The 20,200-nt window shown below is 37.7% G+C and overlaps 1 protein-coding gene across 5 annotated transcripts in view; it reads right to left on the minus strand.

The window, feature by feature from the left end:
- Positions 1-15,592, minus strand: part of srlb (sarcalumenin b) — a 67,065-nt gene extending 51,473 nt beyond the window's left edge. For 2 of the 5 annotated variants that reach the window (XM_087242606.1, XM_087242605.1), the window contains exons 1-2: positions 15,477-15,592; positions 11,235-11,430 (exon numbers count right to left, since the gene is read on the minus strand). Coding sequence is in view for 2 of the 5 variants with exons in the window: in XM_087242604.1 (XP_087098730.1) it covers positions 4,835-4,892 (58 nt within the window). In the remaining 3 variants the exon portion in view is untranslated. 5 annotated transcript variants of the gene reach the window in all.
- Positions 15,593-20,200: the final 4,608 nt, after the last annotated feature.

Raw genomic sequence — 20,200 nt, forward strand, 5'->3', positions numbered from 1 at the left:
AAGGAACAAACAAAACCGACATTTAGCCTACAGTCCTTGCACAACCTAGTTTTAGGAAAGGCAAGTTTATTTATATAGCACATTTCATACACAGTGGCAATTCAAAGCGTTCTACACAAACAGGAATAAAAAAGAAGAAGAAAATAAAATCAAATAATAAAAATGATTAAAAACTGATGAAAAATGTGTTAAACAGGTTATAAAAGAATGAAAAAGAAAACAAAGACTTATTAGTGCGATCTGTGGGACGTAGCACAGCGCTCATTCAGTAAAGGAAAAGCTAAACAGATGTGTTTTCAGTGTTGATGTGATTGTGCCTAATGTTGGAGCACATCTGATCATTTCTGAAAGCTGATTCCAGCAGCGAGGGGCGTAATAGCTGAAAGCTGATTCACCCTGCTTTGACTGAACTCTTAGAATTTCTAGTTTATTTGATCCTAAAGATCTGAGTGATATGTTAGGTTTGTATTCGGTCAGCATATCTGTAATATATTGACCTCCTAGGCCATTTAGTGATTTACAGACGAGTAATAATACTTTAAACTCTATTCTGAATGTAACTGGGAGCCAGTGTAAAGGTCTGAGGACAGGTGTGATGTGCTCGGATTTTTCGGTTCTGGTCAGAATCCTAGAATCCCCAGAATTGTATCTGTTCTCTCTCTCTCTTTTGGTAGTACCCAATTTAAATGTGAGATTTTGGAAACCAGGGAACAGTCGGGTCCGGTAGAAAAAGATTGCGGGTGATCAAAGATTGATTATACAGCAGGGGCCTCATGTACGAAGACTTGCGTGGAAATCTTACTAAAACATTGCGTACGCACAAAGCTGTAAATGTGCGTACGCAGAAAAAATTTCAGATGTATGAAACACTGCGTACGCCGAATCTCACGCATATTCTTTTGTACATCTGAATGAACGTGAAACTGAGCGCAACATGCACGAGCACAAAACCCCTCCCTGCCTCCTCCCCTGTATGAATATGCTAATGACTATGCTAATGGAAAAACCCTACGAAAAAGCAATGGCAAAAGCAAGCAAAAAGAGAAACTTTGAACAGAATGTGAATTGGAGGTGCTGCTTTCGGAGGTAGACCGGAGAAAAGCGGTGTTATTTGCAAGTTTGTTCTCCGGAATTAACAACAAAAGAAAAAAATAGAGTGGGAGAGTTTAACAGATGCGGTTAACACAGTTGGGTCTGAACATCGCACTGAGTGCATTAAAGATAGAAATAGTGTGCTTTATATCTGTAAAATGTTGCGGAACCCTTACCAGACTCAGTGGCGCACCTTGTAAGACGCATGTGATCATGACTAGTTACGTACGAGCATGAACTCGCCTCGAATCCAGCGTCTGATGAACTCTTTCTTGTTTTTTCCCCCGCAACATATCAGATTTTGCCCACTATTTATCACGAGAAAGACAAGTAGGAATCATCAATAAGTTCATATCAATAAGCATCATATTTTATTTGCACATTTATTGAATGGAAATGTTTCTGATTCACGCATGCAAATTCATCTTCAGAAAGTGTCTTTATAGCATTGTGCGTGCGGTAGATCGCTCAGATTACATTGGGAAAACAGGCGACTGCTGCAAATTGTGCTTTAATGTTTGGCTGGTCAAATGTATGGTATGGAAACCTTATATACCTGCTGAACCCGTCTCATACAGCTGCCATTGCAAGGCTCAGACACTTTGTAGAGAGGAATTTAACACAACTGCCTCTAGGAGTCGCCAATGGAAATAAAACAGACACGCAGAAAAAATGTGCGTACGCCTGCCAGAAAGCTGCCGTGAACCTGCGCACATTCCCACGTTCAGTTCATTGTTAGTAAATCCAAACGTGAGCCATTCTGAGCGTGAAACCTGGCGTACGCAAAGTTTTTGTGCGTACGCAGCGTTGATACATGAGGCCCCAGGAGCGGTCGTGTTTCAAAATACAATGAATATTTATTTATTAACTATTAGAGTGCCTTTTAAAAATCTTCAGATTGTAGTGTTGGCAGGTTATTCATCACAGTACCAAATGCTTGAAGACACGTAGAATAGACCATGTAAAAACTAACATTTTTACATTAATCTGGTTTACATAGAAAATTATTGTCTATTTACGTCTTTTCATTGTTAATTCTGTACATTTAAGGCTCTATTTGTTAACATCAGTTAATTTAACTAAAGTAAATATAACGACAACTACAAAAGCATTAATTAATTTTAGGTGACGTAAATTTCTTAAGTAATTCCTAATAGCTAATTGAACTCTAAAGTCATAATCAATTTATTTAACGGAGTTATTAGCTAACTAAATTCTTAAAGTAATAACTTTAATAAACTTGAACATAACTGTTACATGGGTGACGCAGTGGCGCAGTAGATAGTCCCATCAGGTGAAGTTTTTTTTCCCTCTCCGCTGTCGCCACTGCCTCGCATGGTTCAGGATTGATAGAGCTACGCATCGATGAATTTGCTCTTCAGTGTTTGAACTCTCAGTAATGATTAAATCACACTGAACTGAGCTAAACTGAACTGAACTGAAATTAAACACTAAAAACTGAACTACACTGTTCCAGTTACTATGACCATTTATGTGAAGCTGCTTTGACACAATCTACATTGTAAAAGCACTATACAAATAAAGCTGAATTGAATTGAATTTAATTGCTATCGTCTCAAAGCAAGAAGGTCGCTGGTTCGAGCCTCAGCTGGGTCAGTTTGCATTTCTGTGTGGAGTTTGTATGTTCTCCCCGTGTTCGCATGGGTTTCCTCCGGGTGCTCCGGTTTCCCCCCACAAGTCCAAAGACATGCGGGACAGGTTTATTAGGTAAGCTAAAATTGTCCATAGTGTATGTGTGTGAATGAGAGTGTATGAATGGACAAGATGGCGGTTCATTCCGCTGTGGCGAGCCCAGATTAATAAAGGGACTAAGCCTAAACGAAAATGAATGAACGAATAACTACAATATGGCTATTTCTCACTTATAATTTAACCCATTAACTAATGTTTGCTAACAAGACTTTATCATAAACTTTTACCTATTGTACCTTAGCGTCCTTTTGCAATTACATTCGTTTAAAACCTTTATTTATTTCGAACATGTATAAACAAAAAAAAGTCATTTTTATTATTATTTTTTGATTTTTATTTATTATTGTCTATTTTGAAGATTCAATATTGCGGTAATACCATATATTGTGATCAAAGTTTCAGCAATTAATCGCAACAAGAACATTTGATAGAAGCCTACTTACACAATTAGACTGAAATTCGATTTTCACAGAAGCTTAAAAGCCTATATGTACCAGTTCCAACAATCATTCAACAATCAGACACATTTTAGCCCATTGGAAGCAACAGCACACTAAACGCAGCAGGACTGGTGCAGACCGCCCTTCTGCTGAGATAATGCATGGCCTTATATGGCCAGTGGCCGGGAATAAATAAATTGTGATTGTGTCAGGGTGACAGCAGCTGCACACTGGATCCCAAAGACGAGCACGGACAGCAGGGGAGGGCAACAGAGGAAGAGGACGACGGGATGGGGGAATCTATAGTAGACAGTGTCCGGTTACAGGACAACTTCCAATCTTAGACACCTGACGGCAGCCTGGGCCCACGAAGGCCCAACGCCGGGCCAGAGAGGAACCCAAGGACGGAGCAAGGGTAACTGCGGCTGCCAGAGCCCTTGGAAATAACATCCAAAGCTGGAATAACTAGACTTTAATAGCCTTGTGTTATAACACAACACCTTCAGGGTTAAGCGGTTGGATTAAGCCGACAATGGCAAATCAATTAAACCCAAAATGTGAGTCTAAAACTCACACCAGCAGAACTCCCAATCAAACTGTATAATAAGAGATGAGTGGTTAGCAATTGTCAGTCCGCTGTTTGATTGGCATCCCATAAGGTTTCTGCCAGTTTTTAAATTAAGTTTGCAACCATAACAAATACAATCGCTCTAGTTCATCCCAGAAGATCGTGCATTATGACCAAGGCTCTAGCACTTTCCATACGCTAACGTGCCATGCTTCACGACAGCTGACACAATGCATGGACCGAATGTGTCTACTGTACAAAAATAAACCCCCATACATTTATCTCACTCCTTCAGAGCTTCTATGAACATATATAGAATATATATAGTAAACTGAACCTGTAAAAGATCTGTTTAGCATTAAAGGGAAAGATCAAACCTTTAGTTTCAAACGTTTCTCACTTTCTTCTGTTGAACATAAAAGAAGATAGTTTGACGAAAGCTGATAACTGTAACCACTGATTTGTTTTTCCTACTAAGAAAGCCATTTGTTCGGCTTTCTTCTTTCTTTTGTGTTTAACAAAAGGAAGAAACTCTGAAACCTTCTTCAAAATATCCTCTTTTGTGTTCAATAGAGGACAGAATCTAACACAAATCTGCAACAATTAAAAGTACGAGTAAACGAGTGCAAGATTTTCAGTGTGAACTACCCCTTTAAGGCTACTTTTTGTTAAACCGAACATCCCAAGATAACTCATCCATGCCCAGAGTTATTATTGAGCACTGCGGGTGGGTTTAAATAGCTCAGCAGATGGTGGCATGGCCAATCTCCTGCTGGTGACCGTCACAGTTTTAAGGCACCGTTTATTCATTAGTGCCGCCATGCCTGCCTAATTCAAAAGGCCTATACTGTCATGAACATAACATCCAATGCTTTCGATCATTGATTCAGTTTCCTGTTGAGTATAAGGGTTTCCCCTTTCACACGCTAAACTAAAACATTTCAAAATGCTACACATGGATTGGCTCTACAGACATCTGGTCCGCATTTCGGATCTACTGTAAACGATATAATGCTCTTACCTGCTGTGGCCAGTGCCAGCAGGGGCACAAAGACGCAGAGCGAGACTAAGACCTTCATGTTGGCTGCCAGGAGACCTCTGGTAGCTTCTCTGGCTATATATACACCAGGCTGAGAAGGTCAGAGGGCGCCAGAAAGAAGGTGGTCTTTTAGATGGGACTGTATGGAGGGGGCTGGTGCCGTGGGTGTCAGAACAGGGTGCACCCGGAGCAGCTGACTGTCACTTTTAGCAGAGCCGTCACGGTCGTGACGTGAAATCAAGGGTGTTCGGACATCTCGTGCACCCAGTTTGTACAAGAGTGGCTTGGTAACCCAGCTGGTGTTGATTTTGGCAACTGAGGTGGAATGTTGTATGTATGTTTTACAAGGAAACACTATTTGTGACATGGCACTCAATTTTTTTAGAAAAGTTTAATCAAAACTGGATATCAGGGTGATTTTTCCTAGTAAACCTGCCACTTAAAAAAATTGTGAATTTGGATCAAGAATGTGTACATAAACAACAACAAACCACTGGAAATATTGTTTAGCTTTTTTTGACAGTATAATTTATTTATTTTTTGGAAATGTTCCCATTTTTGAATCCATTTAGCTGATTTCCAGGCGGAAGCATTTATAGCTTAGCTTAGCACACATTGTCGAATCGGATTAGACCATTAGCATCATTACATAGTTCAAAAATACTATAGTATACATTCTTGATCCAAATTCATAATTTTTCATCAGCAACAACAAATCACTGCAATTGTTTTGCGTTTTTGACATTATAGTCATGTTTTTTGGGAAATGGGCTTAGTCAACAATCCTCCTACAGTTTAAAAGTTGAGTTTTACCATTTTTGAATCCATTCAGCCAATATTCGAATCTGGTGGAAGCATTTTTAGCTTAGCTTAGCATAAATCATTGAATTGGATTAGACCATTAGCATCTCTTCCTATTTAAAGCTTTAATCTTCTGTAGATACACAGTGTTCTAAGACTGGTGGAAAATGAGAAGTTGCTTTTTTCTATGCTGATATGTCCATGCATCTGTTAAAGTTTGATCAAATCTGGTTATCAGGGTGTTAGTTCTCTCAAAAATAAATTATTTTCCTAATAAACCTGCCATTTGTATACAGTTATGATTCAAATTCACTATTTTCAATCAGCAACAAGAAATCACTTGAATTATTGTTTAGTATTTTTTACATTGTTTTTTTTTTGTTTGTTTGTTTGTTTGTTTGTTTTTTAAACGTGCCCATATTACAGCTTTCCTAGAATTAAACAGTTGGGCTTTATCATTTTTGAATCCATTCAGCCAATTTTCGGATCTGGTGGGAGCTTTTTTAGCTTAGCTTACTAGCTTAACAGAGATCTTTGAATCAGATTAGACCATTAGCATCATTGCATAGTTCCTTTAAAAATCCAGGTGTCTCCTAATAAACCTGCCAATTGTATACATCTGTGATTCAAATTCATTATTTTCAATCAGCAACAAGAAACCACTGCTTATTCTTTTGCCTATTTTAACATAATAATATATTTCTTGGGAAATGTGCACATTTAACAATCCTCCTAGAGATAAACAGTTGAATTTTAACATTTTTGAATCCATTCATCTGATATCCAGGTCTGGCGAAAGCATTTTTAGCTTAGCTTGGCATAGATCATTATATCAGATTAGACCATTAGCATTATTAGATAGTTCCCTCAAAAATCCTGTTGTTTCCTAACAAACTTGCCACTTGTATACATTTGTGATTCAAGTTCACTATTTTCAATCAGCAACCATTAATCACTGCAATTATTATTTAGATTATTTTAACATTATAGTATATTATTTTGGGAAATAGGCTCATTTAACAATCCTAGAGTTAAAATGTTTAGTTTTATTAAATCCATTCAGCCAATATCTGGGTCTGATCTCAAGAGAAAACGTAAGTATTTTACGTTTTTTCAGTTTAGTGGCTAATTCGTACAAATTCATACAAGTTCAGTCAAATGAAAATGTATGATTTTAAAAAGAAGGTGTGGCACCCAACCCTCATTGGGTGATGAGCAAATAGTACTAAATTGTTCGAATGAGATTGTACAAATTCATGCCGATTAGCCAATAAATTCAAAAGTTACGAATTGCCATGAAATCGCATTAGATATGTGCGTTTGTCACAAGCATTTTTAGCTTAACATAGATTATTGATTCCGATTAGACTATTAGCATCTCTTCTTATTTAAAGCTGGAATCTGCAATAGATACACATGGTGTACTAAGACTGACGGAAAAAATGAGAAGTTGCTATTTTCTAGGCCGATATGTCCAACTAAACTTTGCCTTTTACCATGCATCTGTTTTAGTTTGATCAAATTTGGTTACTATTGTGATAGTTTCCTTGAAAATCAATTTATTCCTAATAAACCTGTCACTTGTATACATTTGTGATTCAAATTCATTATTTTTCATCAACAAAAAAAATAATAAATAAACTAAAAATAAACTAAAAATCATTGAAATTATTTTGGCTTTTTTGACATAAGAATGCATTGTTTTTGGAAATGTGCTCATTTAACAATCCTCCGAGAGTTAAACAGTTTAGATTGGCATTTTTGAATCCATTCAGCCGACGTTCAAGTCTGCCAGGAGCATTTTTAACTTAGCATAGATCATTAAATCGATTTAGACCATTAGCATCTTCTACATTCGTAATTCTTCTAGATTTTTCATCAGCAACAAGAAATCACTGCAATTATTGTTTTGCTTTTTTTGACATTATAATCATGTCTTCTTGGGAATTGTGCTTATTTTACAGCTCTCCTACTGTTAAACAGTTTAGTTTTACCATTTTTTAAACTATTCAGCCAATAGTTGGGTCTAGCAGGAGCATTTTTAGCTTAGCATAGATCATTGAATCAGATTAGACCTTTAGCATCTCTTTCTATTTAAAGCTTGAATCTTCTATTGTTACACAGTGTACTAGGACTGACGGAAAATGAAAAGTTGCTATTTTCTAGTTCGATATGTCTAACTAAACTTTACCTTTTACCATGCATCTGTTCAAGTTTGATCAAATCTGGTTACCCGGTGATAGTTCCCTCAAAAAGCCAGTCGTTTCCTAAAAAACTGCCACTTGTATACATTTGTGATCATTCAACATTTTTCATCAGAAAGAAGAAATCACTGCAATTATTACCAGCTACCAGTTTTCAAAATTCTTTAAATAAAACTCAAAAGACTTGGAACCATATGAGGGGTATGTAATGAGTACATTTAAGGCGGTTAATGTACAGCTAGAGTTTTTTTAGCCAATGGTAAACTTCTGGTGAAAGGTAATGTGTCTAATTCAAACTTTATAAGCTTCCTTATACAGTATTGATGTTGTAATGCAATTAAAATGCATGCAGTTAAATAATCTTAACAATTATATTGCATGTTCAAGCGTAAAACGAGATGAAAGACTGCATAAGCGCTAGCGCCATCAGTAGCAGCAGACTAACGTAGCTTAGACAATGTTTCATGCATTTTTCGTTATTCAGCACACTAACGGCCACTCCTCCATCATTATGGATGTGGGGGTCATTTGGCTAAACACAAGATCCTTCATCGTCTTCCTGCGAATGAGCAACAGATATTTTAAAGTGAATTAAACGTATTGAGATTCGCGCCATTAAAAATAGCTGATCCACCGAGTCTTTCAGCACTCTCTCTATTCGATTGATCTCGGCTGGCGGATCAACATTCTCTACGGGATCGCTCTCATCAGCGCCATTGTTTTTAACTTCAGGTGGGTTCGCAAACATGCGTACGGTACTTTTCATTGCGTCTTTCTTAAACTTCAGCTGTTTGCATGCGGTCATCTCAACTAGGTGCGGCTGTAAAGTGTGAGCGCGTTGCCTAACGTGCGCGTCCCTCCATTGGAAATAACGAACTTGCCTTAGTGATAGCCTCAGTCAAAGTTAATCCAGTGTGCGTAATTATTAGTCTCGATGTACAAGCTCAGAACATTAAACTAGCACACAGTTGCCATAACTTTTTTTAGTTGCTGCAGCTTTGTTCCGTGCAGAAACAGGGTTTAGAGAAGCCTTTACGATTAATTACCCCGTGACGAATTAGAGCGCTGTTAATAGTGAAACCGGTAAATAGTTGCATCCCTATACGGATGACGCATGCATCGTTACATAGCGGCTGTAAAACACAAGACACAAAGGATTTTGTACTTGCCAGTCTGACACATTCTGGCACAATAGGAATATTGATTCCTCAACAGTAGTCTCTGCTTCGTCTGTGCTGGTCTGCTTGGTCAATGCTAGTCCTCTCACTCATGTTACTTCTTACTGCCTGCCTGTCTGTTTCCATACACAACGCAGGAGAGCTCTTGGCTCCGCCCCCTTGTTAAGTTAGGCAGGAAGTCTAACTAATTTCATGTAAAGCATCACACCCCTAAAACAACAAGCTGTTCACGTCCCCAAAATGACACTTAACACATTATAATAAAAAAATCTTAATCGTGTTTTGAACTGAACCTAACCTGGCACACTCAGAAAGACCATAATATAAATAATAAATCTTTAAAAAGGGGTAAATCAGGTGCCCTTTAAGCTACTTGGACATAATCTACATTGTAAGAGCGCTATAGAAATGAAAGATGAATTGAATTTTGTACAGGGCGCATAACTTCAATTCACCGGCAAAAATTAACATTGTTTTAAGTTTTATCAAAAACCAACTATTGTTGTGTTTAACTTTAAGTTAATGATATCCTACAACTGACGTTTAAATATCCCTATTTCAAAGCATTTTTTCAACAAAAGATCATATATTTTGCAATTTGTGATAACATAATATTTATTAATTTCATAAAGACTGTAATACTGTGTGATACATTAATTAAATGCAAATGCATATTGTTGTTGCTCTAAACGTCTCACTTCCCAAGCGACACTCACCCCCTTAGCTTGCCCATTGTCTATTTTCTTACTTGCATTATGTGGATGTCGCAAACTTACTGAATTTTCTCAGAAAGATATAGTAGGAGGGTCTCTGTTGTGCCCGGAGGTGAAAGAGTGCGAAATAAAGATTACGCAGACATAAAGCTTGTCTACGACTCGTAAGTATTTATTCAGAGAATGGCGTAATCTGTATGGAACATTGTGTGGGGAATATGGTTAGTCTACGTTAACACAAAAACTCAATTGAAAATACTGAGGTAAAATAAATGTTCATATTTTAAAGACATGGCGGGGAAAGATGGAATTTAACGCAGTGCTTCTTGTATTATATTGGATATCAATTTTTAAAGGAAACAAATCTTGAATGTGGGATTTTAGAATGGAAAGAGCGTTCACCAAAAGTGCTTGGGAACTACCTGACTGAAAATTCAGTAGGGGTGTCAAAATTAATTGTTTCTTCGGTGCACCGCGATGCAGACGCGGACAATTCGGTATCGGTTCAGTAATAATCATAACCGGTTATTACTGACGTCATTTACCTCATATGCGCTCTGTTGCGAAGGAAGCGAGCACGAGTATTTACAACGCTCGAACTACTTAAACTCATAAACTGTGCACAATTTCACTGTGTTTGCTGGATCAGTCTTTCACTGACATATACAACAAAAGCCCCTATTTCACTGGGATCGAGAGAATGAAAGTACTCCATTTCTCTCTCTCTCTCTCTCTCTCTCTCTCTCTCTCTCTCTTTCTCTTTCTCTCGCTCTCTCTCTCTCGCACACACACACACAAACACACACACACAGTGGCCCATTTGACCTGCTGGCGTGACTTTTCTTCTCCTCTCGGCTGTTTTACAGTGTTACTTCTGGATAAAGAAACGAGCGCAGGTCTTCAGAGTTTTCTCTACCGTGTCTATCATACATTAGCTGTGAGTTCGCTGCTGTCGTCTGCCACTTATTAGTATCACTCATCTGTGAAGAGCGCAGTGCACAAGAGCCAATCGCAACCGTTTTTGTTGAGGGTGTGACCAATCAAAGAGGTGTAAGAGAACTAGACAAGGATCAGAAAGTGAGCTGGATATTTATATTTGTTTATATTATTTGCTAAATGCTCCTGTTGTTTGTACAGTTTATATATCTGACTGTTTGTATTATATGACAAAATTGTATTACAAATAATATATTCATACATTTTAATACAAGAACTGCTGCTGTGAAGAAAATATAAAACTGTGTATAAAAAGCACCGTCAATGCACCGTGATTCACCGAAACATCGAATTGAACCGAGTCGATGGCATGATAATCGTAACCAAACCGAACCGTGAGACTAGTGTAGGTTCACAGCTCTAAAATTCAGTCAGCGTATTCTACTCCATTTTTGGGTGAATTATCTCTTAAAAAAAAAAAATACAAGTAGCCTATAGTTTAGCTTGTTGGTCTTCATAACTATAGCCTACGGAATTAACTTCAACATACCCTGATCAGGTTGGAGACGGTGCTGTTAATCGCTGGCAGACATGCTGGGTAGGATTACGGCAGTCGACAGTCGGGAATAAGGTGTAAAAGTCAGCATCATCATCATTTCCTCAGAGAGCGGAGATTAATCCTTATCGTTACACAGCAGACACCGACCCGAGCGCTTCACAGCCTCATGAACTCTCCCTTCATTAATCTGTAAAAGCGTACATGCACAATTCGTCTGTGAAAAACAAAAGAGGAGCGAACAGCAGGTGGTTGTTTCTGTTGTTTAGTTTGTTGAGAGTCAGCCATTTAAGGACATTTAAAGCTAATGAACTGCAGGGCTCCTTTGATTCCTCAGGCATGCTCACTGTGAACTTGGGACTAGAAATATAGTGTTTAAGTATTAGCTTCTAGCCACTCAACATCGTCTTCACGCCACTTATAAACATAATTATGTGAGCTTGCCAGGGTTTTATATTCTACCATATACACAGCAAAGTTGCTAGGAAAAGTAACAAGGTACATTTACTGGCCACTTTATTAGGTACAGCTGTTTAACTGCTTGTTAACGCAAATTTCTAATCAGCCAATCACAAGGCAGCAACTCAATGCATTTAGGCATGTAGACACGGTGAAGATGATCTGCTGCAGTTCAAAACGAGCATCAGAATGGGGAAGAAAGGTGATTTAAGTGATTTTGAACGAGGCATGGTTGTTGGTGCCAGACAGGCTTGTCTGAGTATTTCAGAAACTGCTGATCTACTGGGATTTTCACGCACAACCCTCTCTAAGGTTTTCAGGAGAATAGTCCTAAAAAGAGAAAATATCCAATAAGCGGCAGTTCTGTGGGCGTAAATCCCAGGTGAAAAAAATATATACTTAAATGCAATTAAAATACACTTAAATACCCGCAAATACTTTTTTAGTGTTATTTTTTTGTGTTAAATAAAAGTTTGATGGTTTTACACTATAAATATACTAATTAAAACTATGTTTATACTTCAGTAGGACTTTAGTACACTTGACAATAGTATACTAAATACCAGTAATTCTTAAATACATTTTTAGTGTACTACAATAAAGTACACTACAGAAAAACATCCAAAAGAGTTTTATTAGTGTGTTTTTCAAAAGTGTGCTTTAAATGCTTTAAACATTAGTTGATTTTAGTACACTGTTTACATACTATTCCTAAGTTTAAAATAAATTAATATATAAAAAATCTATTAGTAATGTATTGTAGTAGAAGTACATTTTCCCAAAACACTTTTAATACAGTATTTAGCACACTTTTTTTTTTTACAATTTGTATATTCTTTTAATATATTACGATTATACTTTAAATTAGTCATAAATATATTTAAATGTTTAAAATTAGGGTTCACGTGTATTTCTAGTTGTAACTAAATATATTTTTTAAAATACAGATATAGTATGTTAAAAGCACATTTTAGTTCAATTTCAGGGTGTCTCAAAATAGCACAGTTGAGTGCACTTAGATGGTATTAAGTTTATCTTAACATATACTTCATACTATCTTTTAGTACATTAAGTACAAAATTAGTGTGCGAAAATAAAGCACTTTTAGTACATTACTGAAAAGTGTACTAAGTAAACTTAAATAAAGTGCATTTTAGTGCACTTTTTTTTTTACCTGGGAATGCCTTGTTGATGCCAGAGGTCAGAGGAAAATGACCAGACTGATTCAATCTGATAGAAAGGCAACAGTAACTCAAATAAGCACTCGTTACATCCGAGGAAAGCAGAAGAGCATCTCTGAACACTTCCAACCTTGAGGAAGATGGGCTACAGCAGCAGAACACAAGGTGACATTCCTGTCAGCTAAGAACAGGAAACTAAGGCTATAACTGGCACAGGCTCACTAAAATTGGACAATAGAATATTGGAAAAAGGTTGTCTGCTCGGATGAGTCTCAATTTCTGCTACGACATGCAGATGGTAGGGTCACAATTTGATGGCTACTTCTAGCAAGATAACACGCCATGTCATAAAGCGTGAATCATCTCAGACTGGTTTCTTGAACATGACAATGAGAATGGCCTCCACAGTCCCCAGTTCTCAATCCAATAGAGCCCCTTTGGGATGTGGTGGAACGGGAGATTTGCATCATGTATGTGCAGCTGACAAATCTGCAGCAACTGTGTGATGCTGTCATGTCAACATGGACCAAAATATCTGAGGAATATGTTCAGTACCTTGTTGAATCCATGCCATGGAAAATTAAGGCGGTTCTGAAGGCAAAATTGGGTCCAACCCGGTACTAGTAAGGGGTACCTAATAAAGTGGCCTGTGAGTGTATGTTAATGTTGTGAATTTTATTTAACCTAGAATGGACAGCTGAAGTAACTACTGTAGATTTTGACTTCAGCATGCATCTGATCAGTATTTTAAAACTCGTTTGAAAGCCAAGATTACCTATGATTTGCTTCTGTATCAATTATTTTGTCGATTAAAGCAGATCAGTGTTATTGTCGTTAAAAAAACAACTTTTTATTTAAGCTTAAAACTAAAAAAAAAAAACTTTAAAAATAAAGTCTTATTTTTCCCTGCTTTTTTCTCAGGTCAGACAGGACCACTTTTAGCTTAACCTAGCATAAATAATTGAACCAGATTAGACAATTAGCATCATACTCATTATTTAATTTTTTTAAGTTTCAATTTCCCATTTAAAGCTTGACTCCTGTAGTTTCATAATGTACCAAGACAGACAGAAAAAGAAAATGTGTTATTTTTTAGGTCCATATGGCTAAAAACTGTTAAATGCACATTGCCGCTGTACCATAGCTGTGGCAAGCACAATAAAAAGAAGTCTTAGTAAGCTACTAATGTAACTGCAGAGAAGTCAAGCTTTAAAGGTGCCAAATACTGCAGTGCATTTGTTTAATGTTAACTTGTTCTCTGATATCAACAAGTTTATGGCATCAGTAAGTTAAAAAAAATCTCCAGAAATGGTTTTATAAGCTCATTTATTACTCCATAAAACACCCACAGAATCAAAGGTTCATGATTGACCATATATGGCTCATGTTGTGATTATTAATGAGCTCTACTCTGCAGTACACACACACACATAGAGGTAAAGTTGGTTTTATATTCACACATTCGTTCATTTAGAAGTCTCTGTATTGTTTACTATGTTACTTTGAATATTCAATCGGAATTAGCATGCAAATATGACTTGACTAAACACTGTTTATTTGACTGAGAACAATGTTGTACTTTGGTATTCATTGGCTGCTAATATGATTTCGCTATTTAGAGTTTGCAAATAAGGTAGTGCTGTCGCCTCACAGCAAAAAGGTCGCTGGATGAAACCTCGGCTCAGTTGGCGTTTCTGTGTGAAGTTTGCATGTTCTCCCTGCCTTTGCGTGGGTTTCCTCCGGGTGCTCCGGTTTCCCCCACAGTCCAAAGACATGCAGTACAGTTGAATTGGGTAGGCTAAAATGTCTGTAGTGTACGAGTGTGTGTGTGTGTGTTTGTGTGGATGTTTCCCAGAGATGGGTTGTGGCTGGAAGGGCATCCGCTGCGTAAAAATGTGCTGGATTAGTTGGCGGTTCATTCCGCTGTGGCGACCCCGAATTAATAAAGGGACTAAGCCGACAAGAAAATGAATGAGTTTGCAAATAATACTTTATGAGGTTATATTATTAAGGGGAACGTTTGAATGTGCTAATATAAACCCAACTTTACCTCTATCACACACACACACACACACACCCACAACACAAACACAGAAAGAATGATGTACTGAATGCAGACAAATATAACCCCGATCAGAATAACATTAACCTATTTTACTCACCTGTTGTGTATAAAGGCTAAACTGCAGTTAAACTTGACAAAAGAGAGTGATAGAGGTGTATGGCGTTGTATTTTGAAGCTACGGTCAAATAAAAACACAGCCAGGAATTAACATCAACAATATCAACCTGCATCATGATGTAATATAAACCCAATCAGAGTTAACCTATTTTGCTCACCAGATCTGTTGTGGATAAAGGCTAAACTATAATTAAACTTGACAAAAGAGAGTGATGGAGATGCATGGCGTTGTATTTTGAAGCTATAGTCAAAGAAAACTCAGCAAGGAATTAATGTCAACCTCGGCATGAACAGGTGACAGTTGAGCTGAGTGATTTGACACAGTTCAGCAGTCTAACTTTACATGCGTTTGTTGAAACACACTCTTCAAATTTCACAACTAACAACACTAACAAAAGACGTAACTAATCATACCTTATGTCTCTTCAGAGTGGAGATGAATAAATGTGTTAACTGTAAATCTTGCATTTTGCTCTTCATGGCAGTTTGAACGTGCCTCGTGCTGTCGTTGCCCAGTAGCGCATGTAAACAAATCTGGCGGTCGGACGTTTTTAAAATAAAAGCCCCACGTGCATAGTAAGCGAAATGTACACTTAAAAATAACTAAGGGAGGAAAATTATCATTGTTGTCTTACTAGAAAACGTTGTTGCTTTTCAACTGTCTGAGGCGTGCATATTAATTATGGCGCTTTTTTTATGATCTCAGAGCTTGATGAAGTAGCTGCTTGTCTGGTCCGGATGAACAACCCAAATTAGACATACATGCAAATGTGCAGGGGATGACCCGTGAGGCTCGTCAAAGTTCGTTTTGTCTTTTGATTGGCCCGTTGTCCACTGTGGTTTTATACTCGTGGAATTTACATGAGAATATATGTGTCTGAGGCTCACATATAGCCTATCTTTCTACTATGCCTTAGTATACCCAGGTTTTCATTATAAGGGCACCTTTAAATTATTGAAAAAAAATTGTGAGATGCTAACGATCTAATTGGATTCAGTGATCTATGCTAAGCTAAGCTAAAAGTGCAGACAGACCCAGAAAGCAGCTAAATAAAAAATATATAATAAATTAAACTTTGTAAAACTTCCCTTTTTCAAAAAGAGTGTTCCTTTAATAGCTAAAAAATGACAATGAAAACATTTTAGTTGAGTTTTTATAGAAGCGAAAATAAATTTGAATAGTTCAAAAATCATTCAAATAGAGCAAATTAAAGTTTAGCTAATCAGATTATAAGACCATTACCAATAAACCTCAACACCGCCACTATAGAGTGCTGAACAATGTAAAACTATTTTGAAATCAGCATCATTCATTCATTTTTATTTCAGCTTAGCCCCTTTATTAACTAAAGTAGAATGAATCAGCAACTTATCCAGCATATGTTACACGCAGCAAATGTCCTTCCAGCCACAACCCATCACTGAAAAACACCATACACAATCATTCACACACACTACAGACAATTTAGCTCACCCAATTCATATAGCATGTTTTTGGACTTGTGGGGGAAACCCGAGCACCTGAAAGAAAACCTACAACAACACGGGGAGAACATGCAAACTCCACACAGAAATGCCAACTGACCCAGCCGAGGCTCGAACCAGTGACCTTCTTGTAATTAGCATCATCATTAGAATAAATTTTTTAGGGTTAAAAAAAAGCTTGGTGACAGTACTTGAGATAAGTTTTCATAAGCAAAATGAGGTCAAATATTATTTGAAAAGCTTTTGTAGAATTACTGACTGCTGCTCCTAGACAACACCAAAAAAAAAAATCACATTTTAAACTTGATTAGAGAGAGAATTTAGCTTGAGCATCAATGGAATCCTAAAATGTTCTTCGAGCTCCAGGGGTTTAAGGATCTTCGCTCACGTCTGGCACACTCCAGCAGTAAGAATAACCCGATGGAAATCTGAGCTCATCTTCCTATTTGTGAGGCTCCCAAATGCAATTCAAATGCCACAGCAACACGTCGAGCTTACATTTAAAAATATTCCTCTGAAATGTTAAAGTTGAACCACATTTGTAACCCTGGATAAAAAACCAGATGTTCAGAAATAGCGAAAAATACATGATATGGGCCAAAATATAGATTTTTATACCAAAAACCATTCAATTTTCAAAAAACCTAAAGTAAATTTAACATACCAAATTGGAATCATTAGTAAGTCGTATATCTTTTTTCAGCCATCCCTATTTCTATCATTAGCCAGAAATAAGTCAAGAGAGTTCATCGAGTTCTACCTGAGCTCAAACTCCCCATCCTGTTAATGTTAGGGAGCTCAGGGCTCTCTCCCAAGACATCATGCCAAACAAGCTTATTAATAATCGTCAGCTAAGTGTGAACTCTTAAAATAAAGCATATGATGTTCTTACCGGAAAAACAACGACAGCAAACTGAGATTAAAGTATTTGTTACAATATAGTCTGTGATGTGGAAGTGGAACCTTGAACTGGCAATGTGCTGTCTTACAATAGCATTTAACACTCACATACTTGGATCGTCATCATCAAACCGTCAACATTAGTGGCGGGAAAAATGGCAGGGGTAGGCCAGTTATACTTTGCCACACGGCAACTTGGCATCCTATGGAATGCCTAGGCCAGGGGTGTCCAAACTCCGTCCTGGAGGGCCGGTGTCCTGCATGGTTTAGCTCCAAGTTCCTTTAACACACCTGCCTGAAAGTTTTTACTACACCTGGAAAGAGCTTGATTAGCTGGTTCAGATGTGTTTGATTGGGGTTAGAACTAAATGTGCTGTCTTACAATAACGTAGTTCGATCGCCATCATCAAACCGTCAACATTAGTGGCGGGAAAAATGGCGGGGGTAGGCCAGTTATACTTTGCCACACCGCAAATCGGCATCCTATAGAACGCCTAGGCCAGGGGTGTCCAAACTTGGTCCTGAAGGGCCGGTGTCCTGGAGAGTTTAGCTCCAACCCTAATAAAACACACCTGAAACAGCCAATCAAGCTCCTACTAGATATCCTAGCAACATCCTGGCAGGTGTGGTGAAGCAAGTTGGAGATAAACTCAGCAGGACATCAGCCCTCCAGGAGTTTGGACACATCTGGCCTAGGCCATGGTTTAGCTCCAACTTTCTCCATCACACCTGCCTGGAAGTTTCTAGTACATCTGGAAAGAGCTTGATTAGCTAATTTATGTGCGTTTCATTGGGGTTAGAACTAGAATGTGCAGGAAACCAGCCTTCCAAGACTGAGTTTGGACACCTCTGACCTATGCAATGTATAAAGCAGCAATCATTTCCTACTTTGACGTTCAATTTTAGACATTCCCTAGGCGTTCTATATGCCAGTAACATACATTAAAAGGAAAGCATTTCATTCAGCTTTCAGATAATGCATAAATCTTTAGAATTTCCTAACACTAATGACTGTGTTTTGTGCGCCATTTGATCAAATTAAGTGTAACACAGGCTGAATACATGCATAAATCACCTGTAGGACACACTCCTCCTGTCCTAATGTACCCAACATTTTGTTAGAAACAGTCATATCAGGGTTTCTACTTGTTCTATCTAGTCAAATTTAAGACTTTAAGACCTTTTTAAGACCATAATGAATGAAATTTCAGACTTATACAAGGTTAAATGTTAAAGATTTTTAAATGGCCAAGTTAAAACCTTAAAAAAACAAATGTTATTGTAAGGAAGATAATTAAACCATATTAATAAGTCAATATAGTTAATAAATGTTCCATTTAAACCTTTATTGAAATATGTTGATAGTGATTTGATGGGTGTTGGCCCAATTGGGTATAGCTTTACATGGGAAAATTCAGACCGGTTTATAATTACTTAAGACCTACAACACAATATTTCAGTAAATCTAAGAACTTTTAAGGCCTAAAATTAGTGTTTTTGTAATTTAAGACATTTTAACACCCCGCTGAAAATGTTGAAAATGTTGCGCACTTCTTATCAAATTCATACAACAATGGAAGATCAAGTTGCGTGTGGTGTGGCTTTGCTCTATTTATCCAATATGTGTCCATATGTCTGAAATATCCTGAAGCAGCAGTACTGTTTTGTACTGTCACATCGCGTGAGATTCCCGCTTTTTTAAGATAAATTTGTATATCACTAATGAACATCAGTAACTCGCCAGTAACTTATTTAATGTATGTTTCTGTAGGAAAAAATGTTAAATAATTGGAAATCGGGCGACCGCAATAATCAAACCCTTGGGAACAACTGTGGTCGGAACCAAAGTTCACAGGTCTGTGTTCTCTGAACTGCTATCAAGCGGTGGACGTCTTCATTCTGATTGCTTGCCGCCGAACCGCGTCATAGCTCATTACCATAAAGTTGACTTCATTTCAACTCTCATTGACGCTTATCGCCGCCTATCGTCGCCGGCTCTCATTAAAAATTAATGACTTCTGGCTACTTTGACGCTCTCGCCGCTTTCGGTGTGAACGTACGGTTACTTGGTATACTTGAAACATCCAGGCAGGTGTGGTGAGGCTAGTTGGAGTTAAATCCTGCAGGGACACCGGCCCTCCAGGACCGAGATTGGTGACCCCTGCTTTACTTGTTTGTTTCTATGTTTGCTTATTGACCTTATTTTTCAATGGGGAAGTGCGCTCGTTTTTGCGATTGTTTTAGAACTTCCTAGTCATTTCTCCCATAGACGACTGAATCGCAACCATAAACGTCTGAAAACGGTCAAACTACTCACTCCACAAACAAGTGTTTGCATGACTATACAGAGAAAGTAGAATAAAATAATAATAAAATATCAGTTTGCAAAACCAAGCAGCAAAACGAGCAATTTTTTTTGTCTAAAAAAGGATGGAAGTGAATGATACTGGAAGTCAAGAGCCAAAATTATTCAAATGGCTGCGCTCACTTGTACTCGGAGAATAAGCTGAATATAACTACTATTTTCAACACTTCATTTTTGCATCTTGTTTAAATACACTGAACAGCAGCTACGCTAATTATTTTTTACCCTTAAGTCCATCTGGGGATACTCATCCAGAGGCCCCCAGAGATTATACAGCGCCATTGATGCAATGCAAGACCTGTGAAGAAATGATACCATGGTCTCCATAATCCTGGACCAGGCCGTATCCTGAGCAGATGCTGTGGTGGTCATAATAAAATAACACCAC

The sequence above is a fragment of the Danio rerio genome, chromosome 3 (genome assembly GCF_052040795.2).
Source record: "Danio rerio strain M-AB ecotype USA chromosome 3, GRCz13ab, whole genome shotgun sequence".
In the NCBI taxonomy this organism is placed as follows: Eukaryota; Metazoa; Chordata; class Actinopteri; order Cypriniformes; family Danionidae; genus Danio; species Danio rerio.